This window comes from Rhineura floridana, chromosome 3 (genome assembly GCF_030035675.1).
Source record: "Rhineura floridana isolate rRhiFlo1 chromosome 3, rRhiFlo1.hap2, whole genome shotgun sequence".
NCBI classification, from domain to species: Eukaryota; Metazoa; Chordata; class Lepidosauria; order Squamata; family Rhineuridae; genus Rhineura; species Rhineura floridana.
In genome coordinates, this window is record NC_084482.1 from 40,403,895 (window position 1) to 40,427,023 (window position 23,129).

At 41.2% G+C, this 23,129-nt stretch overlaps 1 protein-coding gene and 1 long non-coding RNA gene across 4 annotated transcripts; one reads left to right on the forward strand and one right to left on the reverse strand.

Moving 5' to 3' along the window:
• Window positions 1–1,016: 1,016 nt before the first annotated feature.
• On the forward strand, window positions 1,017–16,108 carry LOC133379706 (uncharacterized). 2 transcript variants are annotated; one of them, XR_009761245.1, is made up of 4 exons: window positions 1,017–1,104; window positions 2,066–2,115; window positions 13,119–13,238; window positions 15,841–16,108. It is a non-coding gene; the product is annotated as an uncharacterized LOC133379706 (long non-coding RNA). The 2 variants fall into 2 exon arrangements; XR_009761244.1 differs by lacking the exon at window positions 15,841–16,108 and adding an exon at window positions 13,683–13,825.
• Window positions 16,109–16,906: 798 nt separating this feature from the next.
• Window positions 16,907–21,276, reverse strand: PYM1 (PYM homolog 1, exon junction complex associated factor). Of its 2 annotated transcripts, none has more exons than XM_061615472.1 (3): window positions 21,174–21,276; window positions 19,412–19,505; window positions 16,907–17,874 (listed from the first exon to the last, which is right to left on the reverse strand). In XM_061615472.1, exons 1-3 carry the CDS (start codon window positions 21,202–21,204, stop codon window positions 17,361–17,363), a joined length of 639 nt encoding a protein of 212 aa, XP_061471456.1. In that variant the 5' UTR covers window positions 21,205–21,276; the 3' UTR covers window positions 16,907–17,360. The 2 variants fall into 2 exon arrangements, with proteins under 2 accessions (XP_061471456.1, XP_061471455.1); XM_061615471.1 differs by lacking the exon at window positions 21,174–21,276 and adding an exon at window positions 20,743–21,135.
• Window positions 21,277–23,129: the final 1,853 nt, after the last annotated feature.

Genomic DNA, 23,129 nt, shown 5'->3' on the forward strand with positions numbered 1-23,129 from the left:
TACCATATTGGGTGTTAACATGCTTAGGGGAGCAGAAACCAGTCCTGTTGATAGGATTTACAAGCATCAGCAGAATGTATGTAAGAAAATGTGTTAGGTCTCTAGTCTCCTGAGTGAATAGAAGGACTGACACTAGATGCCAGAGACAGAGAGCATAAAGGTAATTTGGCACTAGTGTAAATTATACATACATGAAATAGTGAAATGTCTGCCTATAAATAGAGATCAGGCAACCTGGAACATTCAGAGTGTATACATAGGAATCACAAGTCAGATATATATCCTCATTTTTTTTTCAAAACAGAAAAAAATATTGTGGGCATGATTCTCTAAACACCACTTGTTGCTAGTTGACTTGGACAGAGAAACAGGGCAATGAAGCGTTTGTACGGTCACTTTTTATTCCTTTGGGTCATATGATAAGCTTGTGCTCTACAGCTTTGTGGCCTGGGAGAACTCCTGAGAGTCAGATATAGGCCACATTTACACCATACATTATTTCCACTGTTATTCCACTTTAAACACTCATGGCTTCCCCCAAAGAATCCTGGGAAGTGTAATTTGTTCAGAGTGCTGAGAGTTGTTAAGGGACCCCTGTTTGCCTCACAGACTTACTATTCCCAGAGTTCTCTGGGAAGAGGGACTGACTGTTAAACCACTCAAGGTACTGAGCCTCTGTGAGGAGACTATGAGTCTTCTAACTACTCCCAGCACCCTTCACAAACTACACTTCCCAGGATTCTTTGGAGGAAGCTATGACTGCTTAAAATGGAATAGAGATGTATGGTGTGAATTTGGCTGAAAAGGACTGCATTCAGCCCCTTGGCCTGAGGTTTCCCACCCCTGTTGTAAAGGAAAGCCCAGGACAGACATCTGTAGTGGGCCTTCCCAATGCACTGGGTCTTAGTATGATAACTGCCCAGTGGTGCCACTGGGCCTGTGTAATCCTGTTGTGTCTCTGCATTGTGTACGTGAATTTCTTGTTGTTACTCTCAGAGGAGGCTGTCTGCTGTATCTAGGAGTCATGCTCTGACTGAGCTGATCTCCTTTTAGTCAGATTCGGAACTCATGCTCAGGACAATGACTCACACAGAAGCACAGGAGGTAAGCAACCTCCATGATTATCCTTTCACACTGTTAAAGTAATCTTTGGGGTGGGGAGAGAGATTTTTTAATTGGGGATAGAGTAGTGAAAGTTTGGGAAACTAAGTAAAGAATAATTTTTGGCTAATGTCAGCAGAAATGAATTGCACCATCTCAACCAGTTCTGTCTTTTACTTATCACACACATTTTTAAGATACTATCTGTGATGTTTTTGAATTCCTGCTGCAGGCAGATCAGAACCACTTTGCCTTTTGGCATGTGGATAGGTTAGTCATAGCTGGTGGTAACCATGGAAACCTCCCCAATACATTAACTCCCCATCTTCCCCCACTATTAACTTTTTAATTAGTCACAAACATTTATCCTTAACAAATATTGTTGCTAACCCACAAAATTTCAAGGAAGTAAGGAACTGCAGATCATTAACCTTTGTGAACTTACAGCTGGGCCTTCCCGCATCTGGAATTCATTAAGCCTGACAAAAAGAACACAAAAGAACAATGACTTTTAAAACAAAAAGCAAAGGATGGATAAGCTCTGTAAGATACCTCTTGATGCTTGGCTTTCAAAACCATTTAAAAGAGCTTTGCAAAAAAGTTCACCAGATACTGGCCCACTAGCATTTTTTACCAGCATGTCTGCCCACACACACCTGTTAGTCATTTGTGGTACACTAATGGCATGAAAGGGGGAAAATATCATGCTTTTTTTCCAATTTACAGAAGTTTCCCTCCTGGTCCCCTGGAGGCATTTCTTACTCAGCATAAGCTACGAGAATAGTAACTATCTGTGCCTGCCTGCAACATGAGAGGCACATATGCATTTTTTAAAGGTCTGAAACCTATATAATTAGCTTGCATCTAGACCAGGGAGAGGAGAATATGCTTTTTTTCTGCCAGAAAGACAATAATTTTTGTATTCACACTAGATCCATTCTCATATATTGTATTCATTTTACAGATGTGAAACATATTTTATTGACTGGAACCAATAATTACACATGCTTCCAGGTAACTTGCAACTCTTAATTCAAGCTTAAAACAAAGTAGACAATGTATTTCTCTACTACAGCATGGATGGGGAACCTGTGCCGAGCTTGGAAGATTACTTTTGAAAAGTAATAAATTACAGTTAGAATTACATGACCCAAAAAGTAGTAATTACCATTACAATTAGTCTGAAAGTAACCGATTATTTTACTTTTTCTCAAAAGTAATCACTACAATTACATTTGTTACTTTTTTTAGGAAACGCCTACAAGGTGCTGGCCTTGGCTGCTGCACATCTAAGTAGCCTAAAACAACATTAAAAATAAACACACACCTACAGAAGTAGTAGAATCATCCTTTTTATCCATAAGATAGCAATGGTGGTCTCTCCGCTGGTAAGGGAGGTGGGGAGGGAGGCAGAGGCCACTACTCAGACCTTTGCACATCAAACCAAGTGCAACCCCCCTCCCCCACTGAGCCAGCAAGTATATAATCTCTCTCACTTAACCACCTCACGGACCCTGCTCTGCCACCAACTAAGGGACACACTAACCCAGGCAAACATTTTCCCCTGAGATGCAAAAAAGTTAAAACACCAGACTAAGATGCATCCCAACTCAGAGGAAGGCAATGGTAAACCACCTCTGAATATCTCTTACCATGAAAACCCTATGAACAGAATATCCAAAATGCAACACAAGATAGTGCTGGAAGATGAGAACCCCAGGTCAGAAGGCAGTCACCAAGCTACTGGGGAAGAACAAAGGACAAGTACGAGTAGCGCTGTGACTAATGACGCAGCTGGGTCAAAGCCGAAAGGAAGCCCAGAGGCTGATGTGCACAGATGCAAAAGGAGAGTCCGGAGTTGTACGACTCACACAATAGGAACATGGAATGTGAGAAGCATGAACCAGGGAAAGTTAGAAATTGTCAAGCAAGAAATTGAACGCATCAACATTACAATACTTGGTGTGAGCGAACTAAAATGGATGGGAATGGGACATTTTCAATCAGGCAACTACAAAATATTTTATGCAGAAAATGAGAAATTAAGAAGAAATGGGGTTGCTTTAATAGTGAGAACTGATGTAGCATGAGCAATTAGGAGCTACAACGCAAGGTCTGAGCGAGTTATATCAATGAGATTAAATGGGAAACTTGTCAACATAACCATCATCCAAGTCTATGCTCCGACAGCAAATGCAGAAGAAGAGGACTTGGAGAGATTTTACGCACAAGTACAGGAAGAAATTGATCACACACCAAAACAAGATGTGCTGATAATCATGGGGGATTGGAATGCAAAAGTAGGGAACAGAGAAGAATTAGGAATTGTGGGGAAATGGGGCCTAGGAGACAGAAATGAAGCAGGAGAAAGACTTATTGAATTCTGTGAAGCCAATAATTTGTTTCTTGCAAACACATTTTTTGAACAACTAAAAAGACGACTGTACACATGGACATCACCAAATGGTCAGTATAGGAATCAAATTGATTATATAATTGGTAGCAGAAGATGGAGAAGTTCCATATTTTCTCCGAGACAAGACCAGGAACAGACTGCGGTACAGATCATGAATTGGTCGTATCAAAAATCAGAGTAAAGCTAAAGAAGAACAACAAAGCAATCATAATGCCAAAATACAATTTAAATAACATACCAGAAGCATATAAAGGTCAAATAAGGAACAGGTTTGAGGCTTTAAACTTAGTTGACAGAGAACCAGAAGAACTATGGAATGAAGTCAGAGACATTATCAGGGAAGAATGCAAAAAGACAATACCTCTAGTTAAGAAGACAGAAAGATCTCAATGGATGACTGAAGAAACTCTTCAAATGGTTAAAGAGAGAAGGAAAGCAAAAGCAAAAGGAGATAGAAACGCAACAGTACAGCGACTAGTACATAGGGACAAAGAACTATTACAATAGTTACTGTACTGAAATAGAAGAGGACAATAAAAAGAACCCTGTTCCAAAAGATTAGAGAAATGAAAGGGAAATTTAAACTAAGGGTAGGGATGTTGAATAATCAACAGGGGAACACACTGACTGACCAACATGAAATAAAAGGAAGATGGAAGCAATACGCTGAAGAATTCTATATAAGAGATGCAAGGATGGCAGATTCATTCATGGAGGAATTGTATGATGAAGAACCAGACATTTTAGAATGCGAGGTGAAAGCTGCTCTTAAAATACTTGGAAGAAACAAATCACCAGGAATAGATGGCATACCAATAGAGTTGCTACAAGCTACTGAGACTGTCCAAATTCTGACAAAAATCTGCCAAGAAATATGGAAAACTAACCAATGGCCCACAGACTGGAAGCATTCCATATGCATCCCAATTCCAAAGAAAGGGGATCCCAGGGAATGCAGTAATTATCGAACTATTGCCTTATTATCCCATGCAAGTAAATTAATGTTCAAGATCCTACAACAAAGGCTCTTACCATATATGGAGCGAGAAATGCCAGACGTCCAAGCTGGATTTAGAAAGGGAATAGGTACCAGAGATCATATTGCAAACATACGTTGGATAATGGAACAGACCAAGGAATTTCAGAAGAAAATCACCCTGTGCTTTATAGATTACAGCAAAGCCTTTGACTGGGTAGATCATGAAAAACTATGGAAAGCTTTAAATGAAATGAGGGTGCCACAGCATCTGATTGTCCTGATGCACAACCTATACTCTGGACAAGAGGCTACTGTAAGGACAGAATATGGAGAAACTGATTGGTTCCCCATGGGAAAGGGTGTGAGACAGGGGTGTATTTTATCACCCTATTTATTTAATCTGTACGCAGAACATATCATACGGAAAGCAGGACTGGACCAAGATGAAGGAGGTGTGAAAACTGGAGGAAGAAATATCAGAGATATGCAGACGATACCATACTACTAGCAGAAACCAGTAATGATTTGAAACGAATGCTGATGAAAGTTAAAGAGGAAACCACAAAAACAGGACTACAGCTGAACGTCAAAAAGACTAAAGTAATGACAACAGAAGATTTATGCATCTTTACAGTTGACAATGAGGACATTGAACTTGTCAACGATTATCAATACCTTGGCATTCATTAACCAAAATGGAGACAATACTCAAGAAATCAGAAGAAGGCTAGGACTGGGGAGGGCAGCTGTGAGAGAACTAGAAAAGGTCCTCAAATGTAAAGATGTATCACTGAACACTAAAGTCAGAATCATTCAGACCATGGTATTTCCGATCTCTATGTATGGATGTGAAAGTTGGACAGTGAAAAAAGCGGGTAAGAGAAAAATAAACTCATTTGAAATGTGGTGTTGGAGAAGAGCTTTGCGGATACCATGGACTGTGAAAAAGACAGATAATTGGGTGTTAGAACAAATTAAGCCAGAACTATTACTAGAAGCTAAAATGATGAAACTGAGGTTATCATACTTTGGACACATAATGAGAAGATATGATTAATTAGAAAAGATAATAATGCTTGGAAAAACAGGAGTAGAAAAAGAGGAAGGCCAAAGAAGAGATGGATTGATTCCATAAAAGAAGCCACAGACCTGAACTTACAGGATCTGAACAGGGTGGTTCCTGACAGATGCTCTTGGAGGTCACTGATTCATAGGGTCGCCATAAGTCATAGTCGACTTGGAGGCACATAACAACAACAACTGCAAATATAGCACAGTAGCCAGAGAGGGTGGTGGAGGCCACTTTGTGTGCCAAGTGCAAACACAGTATATTCATACACACACACATTGTCATCTTTCACCTCCACAGTCCTTTATCTCCATTCTGCTGCTGCCTCCTTCTCCTCCTTTATCCATGTTCTTGCCCTCCGGCTCCTTTTTCCCTCCACTTCATTCTTCACCACCACCATCCATTTTTTTAAACAATTGTTATCTCCACTCTACCCAGTCTCACTCTCCACCTCCTCCCTCCTCATCTCCTACCCACCCACAGAGCATGAGGGAAGAGCGACACTGCACAGAAGCCCAGTTTGAGGCACAGTTTGAGCAGAAGACTTCCCCTGCTCCCCCCCAAGCAATGCCCAAAAGTAATGCTGGAAACATTACAATTACTCCACAAAAGTAATAAAATTACTCCTAGTTTTATTTTAATCAAAATGTAAAGGAATTACCCACTCGTTCCTCAAAAATTAACGAATTACTTCCAAGCTCTGCCTGCGCCCCCCCCCCCCCATCGCTGGACTACAAATCCTAGCCAGCATGGCCGATAATCAGGATGATGGGAGATGTCCAATAACGTTTGGAAGGCCACAGGTTCCCCAACATCTCCCCAAAGCTTATTTTTAAATACCATAAGCATTTTCTTCTCTTCTTCAAGTTTGTATGTTCAGAGGAGGCATTCAAGAGGCAGCTGGACAGCCATCTGTCGGGAATGCTTTGATTTGGATTCCTGCATTGAGCAGGGGGTTGGACTCGGTGGCCTTATAGGCCCCTTCCAACTCTACTATTCTATGATTCTATGAATAAAAAAGGGGTGGGATTAGTACTGCTTGGTTGGTTGGTTGTTGTTGTTTTTATAAAGCTGTGCACAGCCACCCATCCATTCACCTCACTACATTTCTACTCTTTCCCTTCTTCTCTTGCATCTAGTATAACACAGTCACATCCTTCTCTATTTTAAATTTCCAGAGAGCCAGCCATGATAGTTGCAACAAAAGCAACCAAGAGTGTTGTGATGTCTTAAAGAGCCCCTCCATATGACTAGTGTATCGAGCATTCATCCTGATTTGCTTGCAGAAAGCTTATGTGCAGGTTACATTACATCCAGTGTTTGTTGAGCATCTGTTCTTATTTATTTATGTACCAGTTAAACAACATTGAATATTCTTCCTGCATTCATCCCGATTTGCTTACAGGGTGTTTACATGCTTCCTGATAATTATTTGTTTATTCCACAGTTTTATCCCTTTTCAATGTGGAATCCAAAAATTCCAGAATGTGCTTGAATCCCTCCTGCAACATAGTGACAGTTTGGAGACACCTTAACAAATGTGTTACGGCAAAAGCTTTTGTAGATTCCCATTTAAAGTTGGCATAACCTTTCAGTTTAAGTAGTGTAGAGCACAACTGCACAAAAACATCTAAGCCTGCCTCAGAAATTTGAAGTATAGTACACCCAACAGGGAGACAAAAAGGGTAGAAGTAAAGCATTCTGAAATAATAATGCAAGGAAGGTGCTTTGGTGTAGATATTCACGTAAGTAGAGGAGTGGTGGTGAAGTTTACCAGAGGCTTACTGAACTGACTAGACTAGAAAGTGGATATATAATCGGGAGAAGCTAGTAAGGAAATGGTTTTGGTAGGCTTTCACACTAGGTTGTGGGTTACCCTGGATCAAATATTTCTTAGGGATTTCCCAACTTGTTCACAATTAACTATCTTCCCCGCAATGTGAAGCTAAAGGAAAACAACTGTATTTTATTTATTGATATTTTACCAAATGTTTCAACTGATTTTTATATAGATTTATTACTTTTTAATTTTTGCTATAATGTTGTATATAGATTTTTTTCTTTTTTAATTATTTTATTGTGTTTTATGAAAACTACTTAGGGATTTCAGATATTAAGAGAGAGATTTAATTTTGATAGATAGATAAGCATGGAGCATATTGGCCACTGGTCTTCAACAGGTGGATCACGACTCACTACTGAGTCACAGGCTGACCTAAGGTGGTTCACAACAGCAGTGATATCACCATAAAAATATATGGGGGTAAGTTAAGCATTGGATCCCCAATGTGGGTTTGATTTGGATGAGTTTTTCTCCCAGACTCATTGGTGTTGTTATATATTACCTGCTGCGTCCAATTTATTTTTTGCTTGTGCAAATTATGGCTCCTGGATCTGAATAGATTAAGAACATAAGAAGAGCCTGCTGGATCAGGCTAATGGCGCATCTAGTCCAGCATCCTGTTCTCACAGTGGCCAATCAGATGTTATGTTATGTTACAGTTTATTTCTATGCCGCCTTTTGGCCAAGGCCCTCAAGGCGGCTCACAAAAAAACACACAAATACAAAATGCACATCATAAAATAATACAGTTTACAAAACTCCTCATAGAGGAGTTCTATCCCCTTGGTCATTTCGGTTGCCCTTTTCTTAACCTTTTCCAACTCTACATATACTTTTTGAAGTGAAGCGACCAGAACTGTACCCAGTACTCCAAAGACTATCACACCAAAGATTTGTATAATGGCATTATGATATTGGCAGTTTGATTTTAAATTCCTTTCCTAATTATCTCTAGCATGGAATTAGCTTTTTCACAGCTGCACAACTGGGTTGACATTTTCATTGAGCTACCCACTATGACCCCAAGCTCTTGATCTTGGTCAAACATTACCAGTTCAGAACCCATGAGTGTGTATGCAAAAATAAGGGTTGGGGTTTTTTTGCCCCAACACACATCACTTTACATTTGCTGTTTACTGCCCATTCACTCAGTTTGGAGAGATCCATTTGGAACTCTTCACAGTTATTTTTTGTTTTGACCACGCTGAACAATTAATTATCATCAGCAAACTCGGCAACTTCACTGCTCACCCCTAACTGTAGCTTATTGATGAACAATTGAAAAGGCACAGGTCTCTATATCAGTCCTTGGGTAACCCCACTTTCTACATCCCTCCACTGGAATAACTGTCCATTTATTCCTACTCTCTGCTTCCTGTTTCTTAACCAGCTCCTGATCCACAAAAGAACCTCTCCTCTTATCCTGCTTACCCCATGACTGCTAAGCTTAATCAGGAGTCTTTCATGAGGTTCTTTGTCGAAAACTTTTTGAAAGTCCAAGTACACAATGCCAACTGGATCACCACTATATGCTTGTTGACACTCTCAAATAACTCTAATAGGTTAGTGAGACAGGACTCATAGTTGCAGAAGCCATGCTGGTTTGGCTTCAGCACAGCTTGTTCTTCTATATGCTTGGTTATTTATATTTAATAATGCTTTGCACCAGTTTTCCCAGAGCAGACATTAAACTAACTAGTCTGTAATTTCCTGAACTGCTTTTAAAAAATTGATATTACATTGGTCACCTTCCAATCCTCAGGTATGGAGGCTGATCTTAGAAGATCAGCATTTTCACATTTGAGTTCTATGAGAACTCTCAGGTGGATGCCATCTGGAAGTCTCTTCTTCTAGGGTACACTCTCATTTCATACAGGACAATAGTGAAAGCCAACATGGCTGACTAGTGACCCATATGAAATGAGTGTGTACCCTAAAATATACCCAGAATCCTTGACACTGCTCAGATATTCTATGACAGACAAGCCAGTGTGGAAAATGTTCCTCGAAGGCAGAATGTTGGAAAGCCACTGGCCTAGATGAGATGACTAGAGCGCAGCTGAGGGTTTAAACAGAAGGTGGAGAATAGGGCTGTTGAAAAGGAGTTTTTATTTTACAGTAGCCCCTTATACATGACTATGCGTGCAATCCTTAGATTCTTCACTTACCTCTTTCTGCTGTTGTGCTAGCCAGAAATACTAACAATTATGAGATTAAAAAATATAAGAAAATATGATTATTTACCCTGTGCCTTAGGGATGGGGCAGAGTATAAATCAAAATAAAAACTATTGCGACAAGAATAATAAGTATGAGGAAACAGAGGACACTAGAGAACACAGCTGGTTATGGAGCTATCTCTAGCACAGGACACATGTTTCAAGGAGGGCATATATTTATTACTCTATAAGGGGGCAATCCAGTTAAAGGCAAAGGGCTAACTTGTGTGAGAGGCTACAGCTTAGTGGGAGAGGACATATTGCGTGGAAAAGATCTCAGGTTCAATTCTGCTGGTATCTCTAGTTAAAGGAGATCAAGTCACAGTGCCAAGAAAAGCATTGGCATGAAACTCTAGAAAGATTTTGCCAGTCAGAATAGACAAGAAGTTAGACAGACCAGTGGTCTGACATGGTGTTGGCAGCTTCATGTGCACATGCAAATAGAAATGGACTGCCTTCAAGTTGATCCCGATTTATGCCAACCCTATGAATAGGGTTTTCAGAGGTGGTTTACCATTGCCTTCCTCTGAGGCTGAGAGGCAGTGACTGGCACAAGGTCACCCAGTGAGCTTCCTGGCTGTGTGGGGATTTAAAACCTGGTTGTAGTCCAACACTCTAACCACTACACCACACTGGCTCTCTCATGTGCACATAACTCCTCTCAAAATTCTTGTTGCTTCTTTTGTCTACGGCTAGCCCTGTCGTTACACAGTGAGGCAGCTGCTTCAGGCAGTGGATGGTGTAGGGGGAGCAGCTGTGGCAGCCCCAAAATAAGTTTAAAGAGCTAGTCTAGTTGACTTCTGTTTGTGGAATTGGGGGGGGCACCATCTTGTCCACCTCAGGAAGCAAAATATCTTACGCTGGCCTTCCTCCTAACCAGTGGTGGCTGGTGGCTCCATGTCAGTGAGGCAGTGGAATCCACTTTGGGTTTTTGTCTGAACTTGCAAGGAACTGTCTGAGGTGCTTCTTGGATACCTTGGACAGCTCCTTGAAAGTTTAGGTTAAAACCTGGAGTGGATTCCCCTGCGCCACTGATATAGAGCCACCAGCCACCACTGCTTCTAGCAGAAGCGTATCTGGAAGTGCCCAAAACGTCATCTTGTCCAACTTTCCCACCATCTCCCTACAAATGAGCCTAAGATTAACAAAATTCAATATGTCCTTGCTAGATGTTGATATCGGAAATGTTTGTGTATTTAAGCAATACATGCAGGGATTTCTCTCATCGTGGAAAGTAAGCAAGATGCTGTGTGTAAAATTTTTGATATCAGATGATACAATTTTTTCAACAAGATGGAATCAGAAAACAATCACAAGGCCAGTCTCATCTTTGTCCTGTTCCTTTCTGTCAGTTCTTGAAACAAACATATTTTTCTGTTTCAGAAATTAGAGGGGTAATAATGCCAAGACATAACCCATTATAAAAATAGAAGGGTTGCTTTCTTATTTAAAACTAGGGAGAAATAAATGATTATAATTTATCAATTGCATGGGTATCCTGTTCTTCCAAGGAGCTTAGAGCAAGGTTAGGGCAGGGGTTCCCAAACTGTGGTTTGCACCTCACCAGTGTTCAGCAAGGTTCATTCATTTCCTCCACAGTGTGTCTATGGATTTGTGGTTGAAGACATGGGATAGCACATCCATTAGATTAAGCATTCACATTTTTAATTGCGTCTTATTTCCTATATTGTACTTTACTGTATTACAACATGAATTCTGTGGAACAGAATAAAATACAATATATAACAAATAAAGGCAGCAATGAAAATACACTTTAAAATCATACAGTACCTAGCACAATGCCTTACAATTGCTACAACAGGCAGAAAAAAATCATTAAGTGGTCTGCCAAGACCCTCATCAATTTTCAAGTGGTCCATGGGAATAAAAGGTTGGGAACCACTGGGTTAGGCCCAATGTTATCCTGTCACCAGTTGGCTCAGATTATCTAGCAAGCTGCCTGATTTAACAGGAATTGAATCCAGTTTTGACATACTCTAACTTCTGACAAATTATATCTGGCAGTAATGCACTAAGGGCCCAACTAGATATTATGTGAAATGCATCTTTCCATTTAATATGTGTGTGTGCATTTAAAAAGAATGCAAACAGCATTGGGGGGTTCATAATTATTTTATTTATTTATTTATTTATTTATTAAATTTATACCCCGCCTTATGGCCAAAAGGCCCTCAAGGCGGCTTACAAAAACACGAATATAACACATCATAATGCATCAATACGATAATGCAATTCTCAAAATTATTGGGTTTGTAGCAGGTGTGGAGAAAAATGTAATTCTTTCCTCCTATGCTGTGAAGGCTATTTGCATTCGGGGGAACTCCCTCATTAGTACCAAGTAGGGTGTCCTGATGCAAAAGAACACAGGGCTCCTGCACCTTTAACAGTCATCCAGAAGAGAGAATTTCAGTAGGTGCAACTTGCATGACACCCTCTTCTATACAACTACTAAAGGTGCAGTAGCTCTGCCCTCTTTTGCATCTAGCCACCCTCACTTGAAAGCTTCAGAATTTAAGATAATGTACACAGTACTTTGCCCTGAAATTGAATAAGCTCTATCAGTAAAGCTATTGGAAGAGTCAGTTCATACAGGTAGATTATTTTCAATACACAGTGAGCATTTACATCACTTAAGCTACTGAAAAGGTTGTGGATATAATTTATGTGATGACCAATTACAGATTTAAAAACATATAAATATTTTATGTATACACCAATATTATACCAATAATAAATAAATTACCAAGTAGTTTGGAAACCTTATTAACCCTGAGGCTAGATCTTCACAAAAGAACGTTATCACTGTACTGCTACAGAAATCATACTGAAACGCCTGACTATTTTGGACACCTGTCCCTCTTCCCTATCTGCATGAAGAACAAAATGGCACTAGCATGGTATTGGTGTCCCACCTCTGGAATTCCCTCCCCCTGGAGGCACGGATGCCCACATTGATGTGGTTCCTCCTCTCAATGATAACCTATGTTTTCTCTAGCTTTTGGCAGCTACTGTATAGTTAAGACTGTTTTTGAGCCTTGAGTCTGTCTAATATTATAGTACTGAACTTTGTGCTTTTATTACTGATATTTACTATTTGTATGTTAATTGTGTTCTGTGCTTTTTAATGATAGGGTTTACTTTATTCTTATGTAAATTGTTTTGAGATCACCTGATGACAAAAAGCAGCTTATAGGTATGCTAAATGAACGCATATCTTACTGTCTCCTTAACCTGGCCAGCACAATGGAAAGGGCTTAATTTTTTTATGTATGTTAAGACAAATATTTCTCTTGTGTTAGAGCTAAGTTCTAATACTGTAGGTCTGACTACTTATTCTATTCATAGTTCCTACTTTACCTTCAGAATCTGTATCCTGTAGAATAGACTTGAATGTTTATTTGAATTTTATAGTTTGGCTTGTTTTAGTAAAGATTTGCTAAGATGCACCTAATTCTGGCCAATCCGACACAGACAAGTATGGTTAAGCCCACGGGAATCAAGAGACTCAAGGCTACTGTGTTGATGGAAGCCACTGTCTTTACCTGGAAATATCAGTCTGAAGATTGCAAAGAGACTTCTCTGCCAGACTAGGTTTGTATGTAAATCTCATCTCAACAAAGGGTAATGAAATAAATTACGGTTGCAATGTTTAGTTATTCAAAGATCCCCCAGATAATTGGTCATCAATTTTTTTTAAAGGAAAATTGTAGTAATTTTGAAATCAGCAAGAGGCATTCCATTATGGGAGAATGCCTCTTCTAAGATGATTGCCCTACACCTGCGTGTATCATCAACAAAGAATATATGATTTGCTGTTTAGAAGCTACATTCTTTAGATGTAGCTTTAATCAATTGACTAAAGTGATACAATTAATCAACTTTCTTTAAATTGACAGCCCTAAAATAAATGAAATAGCATTACTCAGCTTGACCGGCCTGTAGCCAGCCTAAAAGTTTGGGGGGGGGCACAAAAAAAGGGTGGGAGAAATTGTTTCCTTTAATAAATATAATTATTTATTTTTGTAAAAAAAACAGGGTTGATGACCCACTACCCCACCCTTGGCTATGGGTCTGCAGCTTGATCCTGTGTGAAAATTACATCTCAGTCCTGAGCTGCTCATATACATGACCTTATTTGCACAACTTCCAGAAAAATCCAAAGCTAAAGCAAATTAAAAGAGAGAATGCAAAAATAAATAATCACCACCCACTCTTGCTTTAGTTGTCATTTTGGGCTGGAGAGATATTAATGGTGGTGCAATGGAGGCACTGTTGCCCATAGTGTAGTCTACACTTCTTTGCACCTCTGACATCGGGGCTGAAAAGGAACAGCACAGGGAGGCTTCCAAAACATAAGGCTGACAACGCCCCTTGCATGATGGTTCCCAAGCTTAGAAACCTTGCACAAGGGATGTTGATAGCTGGGCAGGAGAGCAAACTGAGTGTTCGGATACTGTAAAAATGAGGTAATTGTTTGGACTGGAATGAGTAGGTGAGAACTATGTTGTTCACACTGTGTGATATAGTGGGGAGGGAGGGAGGGAAGGAAGGACATAGAGTTAAAGTTCTTGTTTGTTTCCCAGTGAGCAACTGTCAGAGCTTCAGGTGCTGTTCACATGTAGAAGGAAGTTACAGAGGTATTTGCATGCTGCTCAGCTCGTACAGAAATGAGGCTGTAGATGGAACATTTATGGTTAATTCTAACTTCTGAGAACCAGTATGGTGTAGAGGCTAAACCACCACTGAGGTTCAAATTCCCACAGTTGTGAAATTTAGGCCAGCTAACTCACTCTCAGCTTAACCTACTTAACCTTCAAAATTTGTCTATTTTGGAGACAGGTATCAGGGATAGGTAGAACTATGTGTGCCACCCTAAGTTCTTTAGAGGAAAGGCAGGATTAAAAACAGAATTGCCACCCTGGGCTCCTATTGGGAGGATGGGCGGGATCTACATTTAATAAATAAATAAAATTCAATACACATGCTTCATTAAAAATTAGATGTGATATAGGATCACACGGTTGGCACTAATGATACTACCTGTAAATCTCATCTGACTTCATCGGGGATATGATGGCAGCTTCTCCCAACTTACATCTCACCTGATTCTACCAACCACTCTCTGCTTCCTGCCTGCTTTGAAGAAATGTGAAAATCCTATTTTGGTTCAGTAGATAGAAAAGGAGAGTGCAGGTGATTGGGCTGGTGGAGGAGCAGGGTGAAACAGTAGCAGCATTCTCTTCTGTGTGCCAATCTTCCCTTTAGCCATCCTTTTTCCTGTCTGTTGTGGATCAAAAGCAGAGTCCTGGGGTGGGAACAGCAATTGCCCCCTCTGTTTTTAAAGCAGCAAGCACCATCTTTGAATGAAGGGCTGGTAACCATAGCTGCTTGGCAGTGGTATCTCAAGTGCAAGACTTCAACCTCCAGTTGCACCACGTGGAAACTCAACAGGAAGCCTGTGGCAGCTGTTGGCAGTAACTGTACAAGCTGAGGGGGAAAAACGCACAGCAAATGGACTTGTTTTTCCACTGGTGCAATTTTTGCTTTATTCCCAGCCATGTTGTCAATGATCTTCACTTGTAATGATCCTGAGTAATATGGAGCACTGGCTGCCCTAAAGGTTTGGGTGGTGATGCTGCCGGATGGGGAAAAAATCAAGTCTTGGATGGAAACTAGGTTAGCTATACTCCCCAGCCACACTGACCTAAAAAGACAGCTACAAAATCTGCCAACACTGGTATTTCCCCCCCTGAAAAGATAGACAGTTCCTTTGCTCCCCCCAATATGTATAGAAAGGGGTTCAGGAAGGGCAAAATAGCTGCTCAACAATCTTAACAGAATATTCTATATTGGGATGTTGCACAATTAATCAGACCTTCTATCACCACCTGCTGGACAGAGGATGTAAAACAATTATCTCCCCATTATCTTACCTTAGACTTTTGAACAGGGATGTGGACCCTCAGACCTTGGGGCCAAATGCAGCCCTCCAGGCCTCTCTATATGGCCCTTGGGACTTACCAGAACACATCTGCTTTCCCCAGGCCACACCCCTCATCTGCCCTGCTTTGCACCCTCGCGTGCTTTTGTCTGGCTGGAATGTGTCCTTGCTTGCCTGGATATAGAGGGGTGTGGAAGTGTGTGCAGAAACAAAAGTAAAATTCTTTTTTTCTCTGCCCATTTTTGTCTCAAGCCCTGGCTACCACTGGCATGTGGCCCTCAGGAAGTTGCCCAGAAAGAAATGTCGCCCGTAGCCCTCAGACTGAAAGAGGTTTCCCATCCCTGCTTTTGAGTGTCAACTTTATCCTTGCTGGGAGAGTGCTGAGAGAAAACAAGGTTAGCTGAGGAACAGTTGTCTTAGTTCAAGGGACTCAGTGCTACCTGCTTTTGGAGAACCAGAACAGTTCGTTCAAGAACAAAGGTAGAGAGAGACCACACTACCAATTCAAGTTTCAGCCAAAAAGGAGGTTCATAATTCAAAGTGGTAAGTTATTATCATCCATTAATGTGTTTAATCCCCCGTTAAAACCTATTAAGCCGTGGCCATGACCACATCTTGTGGCAGTGAATTCCATGTTATTTATACATTTTATGGAATTCCTTCCTTAAATGACTCCTTGAATCTACTGCCAATCACTTTCACTAAATGATATCAAGTTCAAATATTGAGAGGGGGAGAAAGATGGCTCTTACTTACTTTCCCCACACTTTGACATGTCTAAACAAAGAAGGCCCAAAAGTTGCAATCTTTTCTCACAGGGCATGGATAGGGAACCAGATACTGATGGACTCCAACTCCCATCACCCTCAACCAGCATGGTCAATGGTCAGGGACAACGGGAGTTATAGTTCAACATCTAGAGGGCCCTAAATTCCCCAACCCTATCATACGGGAATCACGCTAGCCTCCTATTCATGTTGGTTGCCCTTTTCTGCACCTTTTCCAGCTCTACAATAACTGTCTGGAGATATGGAGACCAGAACTGTACATAGTATTTCAAGTGTGGTTACACTGTAGATTTGTATAAAGGCATTACAATATTGGAAGCTTTATTTTTAATCTCTCTCCTAATGATCCCTAGCATGGAATTTGCCTTTTTCACAACTGCCACCAGACAGAATATTTTAACTAATTATCTACCAGCTAAAGAAAGGGAAGCTTGTACAAGCACTGATACCACAGAAAAGTGGTAGAAAGAAAAGAAAAAAGTTTTATCCCAAGAGGCTGATTAAAAGAAAAATATATCCTAGACTCAGAGGACACTACTGCAATTTTTATTATTGCATCTGTTTTAAAAATGAGAAGGGGGAAGAGAAGGCGGAAGGTGGAGTGGCCATTACAGAGAACATGAAGGTATTATACAGGGGCAAGGAGATATGGAACCCGCCACCCACTTGGCTGCCTCGGAAAGCTAGCCACCCGGGGCTATGGCATTTCCTGCCACCCACCTCAACAGGGAGGAAGAGACTAAATATAAGGGAACTTAAGGAAGGTGGCAACGACATTTTAGAGTCCTCAGGTATCTAACACATTAATAGCTCAGAGAAATACTTTTTAGAATTCAGACAGCACCCAACATAAAATAAAATAAAAGGTACAAAGGAAGAGCCTGAAGACAGCTTTGTCTGGTCTGTGTGTTGCACAGTTCTCAGAATGTTCCCCTAGGGACGGTTTGTTCCTATGCACACTATGTCCAGTTGAAATTCCAACCCTCACAAATCCAATTCCAGATCCTCAAGTTCTTCTTCCAAAGCTTTCCTTCGAGCCAGCTTGTCCAACTGCTCTTTGGTCGGTTGCTTGATCTCCCCAGAGTCAATCCGTGCCTGCAATTCCTCCACCTGTCGCAGTTTCTTTTTCAGGTTTTTGATTTTCTTGTTCTTCTCCAAGGTGGCTGTGGCAGATGAGGCATCACCACTGCCTGCAGGGGACCTTGTGCTGCCATCAGGAACAGCCAGCTTACCATCCCTACTGCTACCTGGTGTCACTGACAAGGTAGTTTTCTCTAATGACTGGATCAGGTCATCCGTATCGCGCTCCCCTTTCTCGTGCTGTTGCTTTCTCTTCTCTTTGCGTTTTAGGTTCCTCTTGGCTGTCTTGGAGAGACCTGTCTCACCACTCTCCAGTCCTTTTGCAACTTGCCTGGCCACTGGAGTGTTGACCTCTGGATTCAAGCCCGGAGGTAGGTCTGGTTTGCTTTTGAAGAATTTCACATATTTATTCTCGTACCTGCATGGAACAAAAGATATCAGAACTCTTTTCTCTCAGTACATGAAATCAGAGGTGTGTGTGTGACAGGATTTTTTCTTCATTGGCTCTGTAAGAAAGAAGAGCAGGGGAGCCCCCCCAAAATGTATTAGAACAGTCCCTTTGTAATTCCAGCTCCAGCTTCGACAAAAAAGCAGCATATAGGACCCTGTGTTCTGTAGCAAGCTGGTTGCAGATGAGAGCTGAAGTCCAACAACAGGTCCCCCACCCTTGTCCTAAGGCATCTCCCAGCTATTTTAACATTTCCAAAGCAAAATAGAAACTGGGTGACAATAGCAGCACTTGGTGGCCAAGAGCTTAGTTTTATAGCTCTGGAAGACAAAGTATGTGTCTAAAACAGAACCTACCAGATCTAACAGCTAAAGAAACATACAACTTAGCGAGTGATATTCAGAAGCATACTGCCTACAACATAGGGAGGTTCCACTTTATTAGCTACAATGGTTAGTTATTTTGTTCTTGTGTGTGTGATAATTGAGATTGTAAGAATTACTAGGATATTTGTCTAAAGTTATTGTGTTCAAAATGTCAGTGGATGGGATCAAAAAATAAATGCCTTAAGCATTCTAAACAGCCTGGGAGTGCCTAGGGAGAATTTTGTCTTCCCCTCCCACAACCCAACCAGGCAATACTGCACACAGCTTTTGAAATTCCCCTCAGTTTCAAAAGTGGTCTGTTGTGTAGCAGAGAGCTGTTTGAGAAACAAGTTCATTGGGAGGCAAAGAACTAATTGTGTGTGTTTTTTGGATCTCACCCAATTAATTAATTTATTTAAATGGAGGGTGAGAAGGTCTAAAACCAAGCACAACTGCCTTCCTCATTCCTGTGGAGGCACTTTTAAAGTGAGTACTGAGATAGTTGTTCACATATTTGGTTTGTGATGTAGGTGTTGCTTATGTGAAATGTATAAGGACAATCGCATTTTGGTTTATCATTAAATGTTCTCATTTCCAATAATGGAGGCCAGGATTATCTAGTTACTCTCTTCCTCATTCAGGTAATTAACAGCAGCTCCCTGATCATCATAATGTGACACTGAGATTAAAGGGAAGGTACCAAACGGAGGAATGGGGAAGGGGACATAGGTCTGTCCTGTCTGAAAATTTAGGTGGTGCCCAGTTGTTGTATGTTGCAACTCAGCTGTTCCCATGTTCTGCATGACTTCTAACCACATTAACAATATTTTATTTTTAATATATTTAATATAAATTTAATAAAATAAATAAAAAATGAATAAAACAGTGTTAATGTAATTAGGAGCCATATAGAACATGAGAACAAGTCAGATGCAATCTATAACAGCTAGGCACCACCTACATTTCCAGACACGACATACCTATGTCGCATTCTCCGTTCCTTTCTCTGTACTGCTGGGAAGATACCAAGCCATGGGCCCCTGCTTGCACCAAACTAGGGCAATGCATTGTTTGGAGCAAGCTTCTTATGCCAAAATAAAAGAGAAGAACAAGAGATGGCAACAATGAAGAGTCTGACTTACACAGGCACCTCTTCTTGAGGAACATAGCCCTCCTTCACCCTCCTCTGTTTCCTCCAGGTACCATCTGGACGTTGTGTGGAGGCGATGTATTTTCCTAAAACATTCAAAAATATTTGTGAAAAAAATATTGTCCTGTTTTTATATATCTCTATGTGATTATGACAAGCTGTTCAGTGTTCTCCTAAAAATCCTGTGAAGGATTATTTATTTTAAATATGTATAAGTTACCTTTCTGGACCATGTCCACCCAAGGCAGCAAACAATGAAGCCATATCATACCATAATACTTGCATGTTTTTTTAAAAAATGCCAAACGCAACATATGAATAAACCACTACAACCATTTTCAAAGCCAGCAAAGTAAAGTAAAATAGCAGCATGTCAAAGAAACAAGTGTCAAATTAATAGGAAAATTCAATTTAATTTAACCACGTTTTATTTAGCTGCTTCGTATGTTACTATACAGTATTCCTGTTAAAAAGGCACTTGCATGTAGAAATTAATTTGAAAACTTCACATAGCTGATCCTATCTAAATATCCTATGAGTGAACTTCTAGCTGGAGAACATTTAAACTTTTAAAAAAAACTTAACTTACAGGGCTGTTATAAGGATCACTAAGAGTAGAAAAGTCCAGTATTTTAAATCCCATATCAAGGATGAAATACGCAAGCGCCCAGCATTTACTAATGCACAAGGCATTTAATTCACCAAAAATCATGGGCAAAAGTATCAAATCTTAATGTGATATAGAAAAAAGTGCACACACTGCACCAATGTTATTTCTCAGGAGGTGCAGACTGCACCATTCACTCTAGCCTGGGTAGTATAGCAGTTAAGAGCATTGACTAGGACTGGAGAGAACGGGGTTCAAATTCCCACTCAAAACATAAAAGTTCACTGGCTGAATTGAGGCCAGTCACTAAGCGTCACAGGGCTCCTACAACGATAAAATGAAGGAAACAACCATGTATGTTGCCTTAAGCTCCTTGGAGGAAAAGCAGAATATAAATATAATAAATAGAAAGAACATGGCGCCTTGCAATTATGCATGTATTTGAGAAAAAGGCTTCTTCTCTACCGTGATTAGTCAAAGGAGGAACAACAGCAGGCTTTTCCCATCCCTGCTGAAATCCTAGACGTCTTTCCACACTGAAAAGGAGGGGGGAAGAGAACTGCCACAGGGGGCAGGTGGAGTAGCCACAGAGCAAGAAGGAAGATATGCAATGTACTACTCATCCCACCTTCTACGCAGTAACATAATTTAGCTTCATATAAAGAGAGACGGAGGGAGAGAGTGAACTACGGACAATCCTAAACCCCGTTATTTACCCCGTGCTACAGGAGGGAGGCAAGGAGAGCCCAACTCCACCTCCGACATCCGGCCAAAGGAACCCACTGCCAGGAAGAGAAGGACTGGCCCCAACGGCCGCGGAACTCCCACTGCAAGGGGCGGGGCTAAAGGGGAGCGAACAGTGGAGGGGCGGGGCCACAGCGGAAGCTGAGCAGAATACCCAACGGGGCCCGGGCGATGGGGAACAGAAGAGGGGGCGTGGCGCGAAACAGAATGGAAGCGAAAGGCGGAGCAAGGATGGAGAAAAGGAGGAGCGTATTCCCGAGGAGAATCGAACACTATAGCGGTCGGACGGCGGGGGAGTTACATGGCGGATTTAGCGTGAGGCAGGATGGTGGTGGAAGTGGCAGGGGAGAGCGCAGGCACTCGAGATTCCCCCTCCCATTCTAGTCGCGGCTGCCCCACTCACCGGTTTCATCAGTAACATAGGGAGTCGCCATCTTGGAAACGCGACCTACTTCCGGTCGTATTGCCTCCACCTCCGGATATGGCGCGAGAGGGTGGAGAAGAAAAGCGGCCCTGCGGCCATTTTGTTTTTAAATAGAACTGTCCCTTTCCATCGACCAGTTCCGTGTTCCAGGGTGCGGCCGGTCATTGCTAGGCTTCTGTGAGTTAAGGGACTGGATAAAAGTAACCAGCAGCGTTATAAGCAGAAAACTCGCGTTTATGACTTTAAAAACTGGGTAGTTTTAATCTCGTAAGTTAGCGATGGGGAACTTGTGGAAGCGCTCCTGAGAATCTTGGACTATAGCTCCCTTTAACCTCAGCCAGCATGGCAAATAATCAAGGATTATGGAAACTGGCGTCAAATGCTTTGCCGATTCTAGGTAGGGCTGGGAAAGAAGACTGCCTGAAGTCCTCCTAGTCAACTACTGCCAGTCAATGTTGATAGTACTGTGCCACATGGACCAGTGGGCTGACTTAGTATAAGGTAGCTTCCTATGTGGCTACAGGTACCCCGATCCTGACCTAAGTCATCTTATCCTATTTTCCTTATTCTGTCCGGAACGGGGCAGTCAGTGGAGACCATAAGTTCCAAATCACCTGCCAATCAAAAATGCCCAAAGAAAAGAGGGTGGTACATCTTGGCTGTTCCTTGTATTAGTACATCTATGTGCCAATTTGTTAACTGTTTTAGACCTTTTTCCTGACTTTGCAAATACCTGCCTGAGAACATTTTACATATATAGAGAGTAGAGGTCATTGCCAAGTGCAAAATGATTCTTGTAGCATTGTGATGTGAAATTGGTGAAATCACAAGTGTAGTAGTAGATAAGGAAGATCACGGCTGAAATCCTAGTCAAATACAACAAAGTATATCCTGCTGAACAGTGGAACTTGCTCAGGTGGAGATAGGAGCAGAGAGGAGACAGACCTGTGTGAACCATGCAGCCTGACCCTGCGACCTCTGAGTTTGTCTGCTGCTCTTAAGTGTGGTGGAGGACTCTGTAAAAGTCAACTGTCAATCCGGTTGGCTTTTTTACGTGGAATGTGGGAGGCACCATCTTGTCTTCCTTCGGTACCATAATGTCTTGGGTCCGTCCTAGAACTGAATGGTGTTACAGTACCATTTTAGAACTAGCACCACAGCAGCAAAACATTTTGAAAGGCAATTTAGGAAATTGTTAAGAGTCTGACTTTCAACTTCTTGATAATGGTGTGTTTCCTGACTCAAGACACAAAAGGAAGATCATCAGGCAGCTATTAAAAATTTGTCCATGTGCAGCAAGAAAGGCTGCTGATTGGATTAAAACCCTAATGTTGTTGGGCCATTGTCTCCATGTGTGATAATGAGTTTTCCATTAAGACAAGCTTGCTCATTCAGTTACAAAGGATACCACTGATGTAAGTTAAAATGTGGTGTACTTAGGCTATTCAGATTTGTTCCTCAGATGGGGTGCTATGCACAGACTATTATGCAAAGTTCTACGTGCATGCCATATAGTCAAACCATGAGTTTCTATCTACGTACAAATACTTGCAGATAAACACTGACAAAGCCATGATTAAAACATTGGATATAAAAGAATGGAGATGTGGAATAAAGAAATGGTGCTATCTTTGCCACTGAAGAGAATCATAGGGGTACAGGGTGTCCACAAGAAACTGAGTTCAGTGCTCTACTCTAAGGGGATACCATACACTTTAATGAATCTTATCCCACACACCACATTAATGGCCTTTGTATAGGATATCTAGATTACAGGGCATCTTCCAAAATGTACTTTGATATAAACATCTGAAGGCAAGGTAGAAAATTATTTCCTGACGTAGAATTTCTAAAAGGAACGCATAATGGTGTGGACAACCAGGTCATAATTGGAAACCTGAAGAGTAAAATTTAAAATAATCAAATCTAATCAGA

Coding starts and splice junctions, on each gene's coding strand:
- PYM1 (XM_061615471.1), bottom strand. CDS start 20,791: ATGTCGGAGGTGGAGTTGGGCTCTCCTTGCCTCCCTCCTGTAGCACGG. Junction 19,506..20,742: donor CCTCCCTCCTGTAGCACGGG/GTAAATAACGGG, acceptor TGAATGTTTTAG/GAAAATACATCGCCTCCACA. Junction 17,875..19,411: donor CCTCAAGAAGAGGTGCCTGT/GTAAGTCAGACT, acceptor TGTTCCATGCAG/GTACGAGAATAAATATGTGA.